We start from the raw sequence: 6,579 nt of genomic DNA, 5'->3' as shown, positions 1-6,579 counted from the left end.
CAGAGTGGCCTCTTACCTCTGCAGAACACAATGTGGTGTGTGTTTGCCACAGCCACTGCAAGAGTTGAGCGAGCAGCTGCAGCACCCCAGGACACGTCTGTCTGGTGACTTTTCACCCCACAGGTATGGGGAGATGGGAGGATGCACAGTGCATGCTCAGCACAAAACCCAAGTCTATAAGGACCAGTAGTATTTAGTGCTGCAGTGTCTAACTGGACTCAGTGCTACTGCTCAGGCTTCAGCCAGGTGAGGTGGAGGTGACTCCAGCTGCCCACAGGGGTGTTCCCTCGAGTCAGTGGGAGTTGAACTTTATGATCTTTGTGAGCCCTTCCAACTTGGGATATTTTATGGTGGGATTGTTGTCTTCCCCCTGTAGCTCAGTATCTCTCCTACAAGTTGCTGTGGAGAGGCAAAGATGAGGTGACTGAGTGGGGTGCACTGGTGCACATGACTTGTATCAGCATGCAGCAAGGTGAGGTTGGTCAATTACTAAGCAACAAGGAGCCCAACTGGTGACCACTTGTGGATTTTGTAATGGAAGATTGTCCTGTCACACATCAGCCACAAGCAAACCTCAGGGCTGGGAAAGCATTTCGAGGTACGTGGTAAATAAAGCATACTGGATCCATGACACGTAACACTGAAGAACAGGAATGCATTACTTATCCATTTATCCTATCAATCCGGGAGTAAGAGTTGAACAGACTAATGCTCGTGATACAGATGGGGACACCACCCCACAATATGATCACTGAAGAACCTATTTTCTTCCTATACACTTGTATACCTGTAACAATTTCTGCCATGCTGCCAGACACACATTGCTCCAGCAGCACAGGGACCAGCCCAAGCCAAGGAAACAACTGAGAGCTACAAGGAGGGCCTGTGGGAGAGCACCTCTGTCACTGTCACCTTCATCAGCACCAACCTGTCCCACTAGGGAGCACTGGGGCCACAGGGAGGCGTTCACACACTGGTTTGGGTCACAGCTTGTGTGCTCCTGCCAAAGCAGCACGGCATCACGAACAGCAGAGGTAGCCGACTGATGGGTGAATCTGTACTCAGTAACACCAACCTCATCAGCAAATCCAGTGGCTCTTCCAGGAATCTGGTACTGAAGAAAGATGAGTGCAGGTCAGGTGGTGATCTGGTTTTATTTCCCATTGTCACTGCACCTCTAACATTGTTTCAATACATCCTGACTCTAGTATCAGCCAACCTGGGGAGCCAGAGCAGCTTCACCAGCTCTCTGTCCTTGTGAGCCCTTTCAGCGGTGCAGGCCCAGCTCACACCCTGCAGCCTCCCCGCACTCACTCACCTCTCCCACACGCTGGGCCAGAGGTTCTTGGCCAGTCAGGAACACGGCTGGATTTTCACCTTTTGGATTCACACCAAGGTCAAAGGAGAGCGGTTATTTTGCTTGACCCCTAGTAAAAGCACAGGAGGGACCAGAAGAGCATCGCAGCGCATCACCACCCCACAAAGACACAGCCAGCCTTACATACTTGTGTGGCACTCCTCACTCCCACGGCACAGCTACCATCCTGACCACTCATGGAGAAGCAAGAAGGGAGTTCCCATTTCCCTCATGTGTTACAGCCCACGATGAGCTATTTGGAAAAAAAATCTATTTCTTTTTTCTTGTATTATTCTTCATCAAAAACAAGAAGCAAATTAAAGTAAAACCACGTACTGCTGTTATATGAGTACAACTGGGAGCACACACAGACACACACACACAGACACACACACACAGACACTAAATTTACCCGCTGTCCCAGGCAAGGTAACGCCTGCTAACCATGACCCGGTGCCACCAGGAAGCCTCATCCAGCATCCAAACCATCCCAACACTCCAGGGAACAGGAAAATAAAAACATACCACGTAGCGAAGTATTGCCAACTTCAACTTTAATGATGGAACCATCAATTGCCGTTTCATTAATAACTTTTAGGGGAATAAAAACTTCCCTATAAAAATAAAACTAAGCTTGTCAAAATTATAAATAGTTTAATGCTTGTTTGTTTTTAAAGACATATATTTTAATGTTTCCCTGCGTTTCCCCACCCCCACCCCCCACCGTCTGATCATTCTGGTACCATCACATATAGAAATGAAAGCAGTTCTGCAACAGAAGCTTTGACAGTTTAATTTGATGCTAAAATTAAAAAGAGAAAAAATGGCCAGGGACGACCATCACTTTTCCTTAAATTAAAGCTGTTGTAATTGCCAGTGTGTAAAAAATAATCATAATAACAATAATAATAATTAACCCCGCACACGACATCTCACAATAATTAACCATGGACTAAGACAGAGTTAAAATATAGTAAGCCGTTTGGGTTCTTTGCCCCTTTCTCCCCCCAATTCAAAACTCATAGTGCATCCAACACTGATTGAGGTTTTTGGCTAAAGTAAATGCAGATGTGCCCACTTAAAAAGACCGATAGTTCAAGTAAAAACAAAATTCACATATCTTTATACTCCGCTTTTAGACTCAAACAGTGTTTAAATCTGAGCAACAAATGGTTCAACATCAACAGCGATTATGTAAAGGTTACATCGTTACGGGCAGGCATATAAATAAGTGGATGTTAACAGAATACCCACGGACATGCTGCTGCTTCATAGAAAAAAACAAACCATAACAGAACAGAAAAGCATTCCCTGAACCATTATAAAGTGTCTCACTTGAGGATAATGTTACTAACTCGCACATGCACTACAATGTTACATGTGAAATTAAACAAACAAACAAGATATGCCTTATAGATACTTTATAGTTAGTCCTACTTTTAATTTCTCTTAACGCTTTAAAACATTACGATTGTCAAATTCTTTTTATTTTTAACCAAAAAACACCTGCCAAGGGGTTTTAAATAAAGAAGCTCAAGGAAAGGAAACAAAGGCACAGTCACGTCAAATCGCTGACCAGGAGCATGGCGGAGTTTCACACCGTATCCATTAGATGTCGCCAAAGCTCTAACAACTCCTTGGGAATTCAAAAGGAACATCCTTGGAGCGGAGGGAAAAAACACCCACCCAAATGAAAAGGAAACAAAACAAAACAGTGCACCGGCTGGAGCAGCCCCTCAGCCTACAGCACTGCCCCCGCCTCACCTCCATTCTACAGAGCTCTGTTTCCTCTCTGGCGTGGTAATGACTGAAGTATGGGTTACCCGACCTGCCTCATGCCTCTATTGCACTCCCACTTCTTTGGTTTCTTTCCAGCGTGCTTTTTAGATAAATAACTCTGAAAGAACCACAGTTTTATTTACAATAAAGTAAAACGTTTTTCTTGCTACATTTTTCCTACGTTTAAATCAAGTAAATCAGCAGTTTACAGAATTTGGTAATCAGGTTTCAATTAAGGATTTAAAAATACGAGGGAGAAAATCTTTGAGTTACTGACAGCAAGACTTGCTAAACTCGGTCACCGACACACTCAATATAATTTAATTTTCTGTTATGCTGGAAACATGAATAAGAAACCGCTCCCTTTGCCTGACCGAGCCCCTTCCACAGATGAGGAAGCAGACGAATCTATTTTTGTCTTTCAGATAACACAATTCAAACTTATCCAGCCTAAACATGGATTGATGAGCCACGGGAAAGATCTGACTCCCAATAAAGAGCAAATGCAACCGTAGTTACAGCCTGGATCCTAAACTCACTAGATGGGCACTTCTCACAGAGTTTTATCTTAGATAACATCCACATTCCAGAATTCAGGTAAGCAGCCACTTGGTTGGCGCTGCTGCACTTTCCAACGACACATTTACAGAACCAGCTTCTCCAATTGTGACCTCTATGTGCAGCTCCACTTCCGTTCTTATTCAGCTTTTGCCTCTTTTTCCTTCCCAATATTTCAATCATCTTTATTTCTCTTCCAGTGTGGGTTTATGCAACTAAAAAGCCCTAAAACTTAGTCACAATATTACAACATCCTAAAACTTTACTCTTGTAGAATTAGTATTTTAACTTTCCTCTGTATAAATACTATTTCTATCTAAAACAAGTCCTTCTCCATCAGTTATTACACCTTCCCTGCCCCCAACTCTAACCCTCTCTTCAACTTTCTCCTTACCTTCTCTGGGAAGACCAACTGAAGGCCTTCCGCAAATCTCACAGAACAAAACACAAGGTCTCATATGCCTTCCATCTATAACAGTTCTCTCACAAATTATACAGTAACTATTCGAAAACAGAAAGGTAGTGCAAATCAATTTCATCTCAAAGATAGTGCTCCGACTGATTATTTTCCAGATAAGATTTATTCATTTTAATTAAACCAATCAATTTGCACCTCCTTACTTGTAAAGCTACCATTTAAAGCAAAGAAGAAGAAAAAAAATAATCTTATTTCATAGCATCTTAGTAAATCGATTACAGTTTCACAGCTTGCACCAAGATTACTTGGAAAACTCTCTAGGCACACAGAGGGTTGCAAACTGATGTACAAACATGCAGAATCCCTTACGCATGTGGGTGCGAGATGCTAAGTGACCCGGCTTATGGAACTAAGTCTATAGCAAAATTCAGGTACCCTAGCATCACGAAACAGTCTTCTGAATAAAGAAAACTACTCTTTGCTGCTCTTTTGTACTTTGGGTTTGGCATGCTATACTGACATTTGGTTGTGTGCATTTTTCCTGAGAGTGCTTTGGCCCCCTTTTAACCAGGTTTCCACACCCCGCCAAGGGCTTCTTCAAGTTTGTCCCTGTAAGCTGCGTAACGCTTCTTTAGGATCTGCAGTTGCTCGTTTTCCTCTTTGTCCAGTATACGCAAGAAGTTCTGCAGTTCAGGAAGGCTGAAAGCTTCCCACTGTGAGGACAGGAAAAGAAAAGGACAGATGAGACAACAGGAAATGCACAAAGCATTTATCTATACGCAGCATCAGGCACCCTGCTCACAAGTCTCACCAATCTGAAAACGTTCAACTCCTTTATGCTGTCTTTCTTCTGTTCTGCAAGTAACAGCAGGCCAGTCTAACCACAGCCTAAGCACTTACAGAAAGCACAAAACAACTATCAATCAGGAGAAGAAAAAAATGAAAGCTTCCCCCCTAAAAAAAACAGATCGTCACATCAGCGCAGATCAAACAGGATCCCTGAAGTTAAAGGACCAAAAAGCTGAGTGGAACATACCATGACCTCTCCAGTCTCGTGCTCACGTAGAACAAAACTGAGCATGTCTGTCCTGGGGCCTGCCACCAAACGCAGGTAGAGGGGATGTTCTCGGTCGGACAGCTTGCATATATAAACTGGAAGAGAAGAAGTGACAGAAATTAACCACCTTTAATTACAATGTTTGACATGTTCTGAATGATCAGTGCCAGCCAACGCTAGAGATTTTCACAGACCTGCACCTGTGGCCACAAATTTACACATTCTCCAACGTCATTTTGAACTAATGAGCTTCAGGGAAGGGCAGCAGAGCGAAGCTGAACTCAAATATGAATGAAGCAGCTTCTAGTCAGCACAGGATCTGAACACATGCGGGGGTGGGAGGAGGAAATACAACACAGCTCTGTAGCTATAAATAAGTATTTAAAACATCACAGCTGTGCTATCATCATTCTTAGACTTTTTTTTCCAGACAGCCAGAAACATCTGAGCTCCTGAAACCGCTGTCAATGTCTGCCTACAGAAGAAGGCAGATTCTTAAATGCACTAACTCAATGCTGAAGGTACCTTCTGCATCTTCTGGCATTTCCAAACATGACATACGCCTAACTTGTTCATCAGATGGTGCAGAGAGCATCACGCACACCAAGTACCACATGCAAGCAGAATGTGCACGCCCACAACGCTCATCAGCTCAACAGCTGTCTGTCCAAGCAGGGACTGCGGGCACTGCTGACACAATGGTTTCTCTTTAAAACACTTCAATCTCACAGACCTGTAGTGCTGACATTCAGGGCCTGACAGACCCCCCCCTCCTCCAGCAGAGGAGATCCATGCAGTTGCTTTAGTGGGTTCTCCCGATTTCTGTGAAATATCCCCATATCACTTACTCTTTCCTGCACATGCTACTTTTCCAAAGAAAAAAGATGAGAGTGACTAAGACGACCAACTGCCCCTTTCTTTCTTTCTTCCACCAACTGCCCCTTTCTTTCTTTCTTCCACCCTGCCTATTCCAAACGCTCCTATAACACAGATCCCCACAAATCACTCTGTCACCCAAATGCCCCAAGTCTAACCTTGGTCTTCCTTGTGACAGCGTTTGTAAAGTGCAAACTTTGCGGGGTTGTCAGCAACAAGAAACTTTTTGAGCAAGGCCTCAATAACTTCACGGACAGTATTGGTGCTGCTGATGTGAAGTGTATTCACACAGTCGTTCGGCAGGTAAAAAGCAGTTTCGTTATTGCTGTGAGCACACGTTCCCTGGCCGGGAGAAGACTGCACAGTGATCGGTCTGCATAGTTCCATCTGAACTTTGATGAAGCCAGTGTAAATCCCATTTGAGTTCTGCAACAGGAAAAAACAGCAAACGCTTAAAATCAGCAGTAAACGATCGTGACATATTAGTGGAGAAGCAAGACTGAAGAGTGAGAGATCTTAAACGCCATCTTAATA

At 43.7% G+C, this 6,579-nt stretch overlaps 1 protein-coding gene across 4 annotated transcripts in view; it reads right to left on the bottom strand.

The window, feature by feature from the left end:
- Positions 1–1,893: 1,893 nt before the first annotated feature.
- Positions 1,894–6,579, bottom strand: part of RASSF3 (Ras association domain family member 3) — a 97,567-nt gene continuing 92,881 nt past the window's right edge. For 3 of the 4 annotated variants that reach the window (XM_072326373.1, XM_072326374.1, XM_072326375.1), the window contains 3 exons: positions 6,204–6,471; positions 5,149–5,264; positions 1,900–4,825 (listed from right to left, as the gene is read on the bottom strand). In XM_072326373.1, the coding sequence (XP_072182474.1) occupies positions 4,676–4,825; positions 5,149–5,264; positions 6,204–6,471 (534 nt within the window). In that variant the 3' untranslated portion in view covers positions 1,900–4,675. Of the gene's footprint in view, positions 4,826–5,148; positions 5,265–6,203; positions 6,472–6,579 lie in introns of all 4 variants that reach the window. The other variant, XM_072326372.1, reaches the window with a different exon arrangement.

The sequence above is a fragment of the Excalfactoria chinensis genome, chromosome 1 (genome assembly GCF_039878825.1).
Source record: "Excalfactoria chinensis isolate bCotChi1 chromosome 1, bCotChi1.hap2, whole genome shotgun sequence".
Taxonomy (NCBI): domain Eukaryota; kingdom Metazoa; phylum Chordata; class Aves; order Galliformes; family Phasianidae; genus Excalfactoria; species Excalfactoria chinensis.
This window is presented reverse-complemented; position numbering and strand designations above follow the sequence as displayed.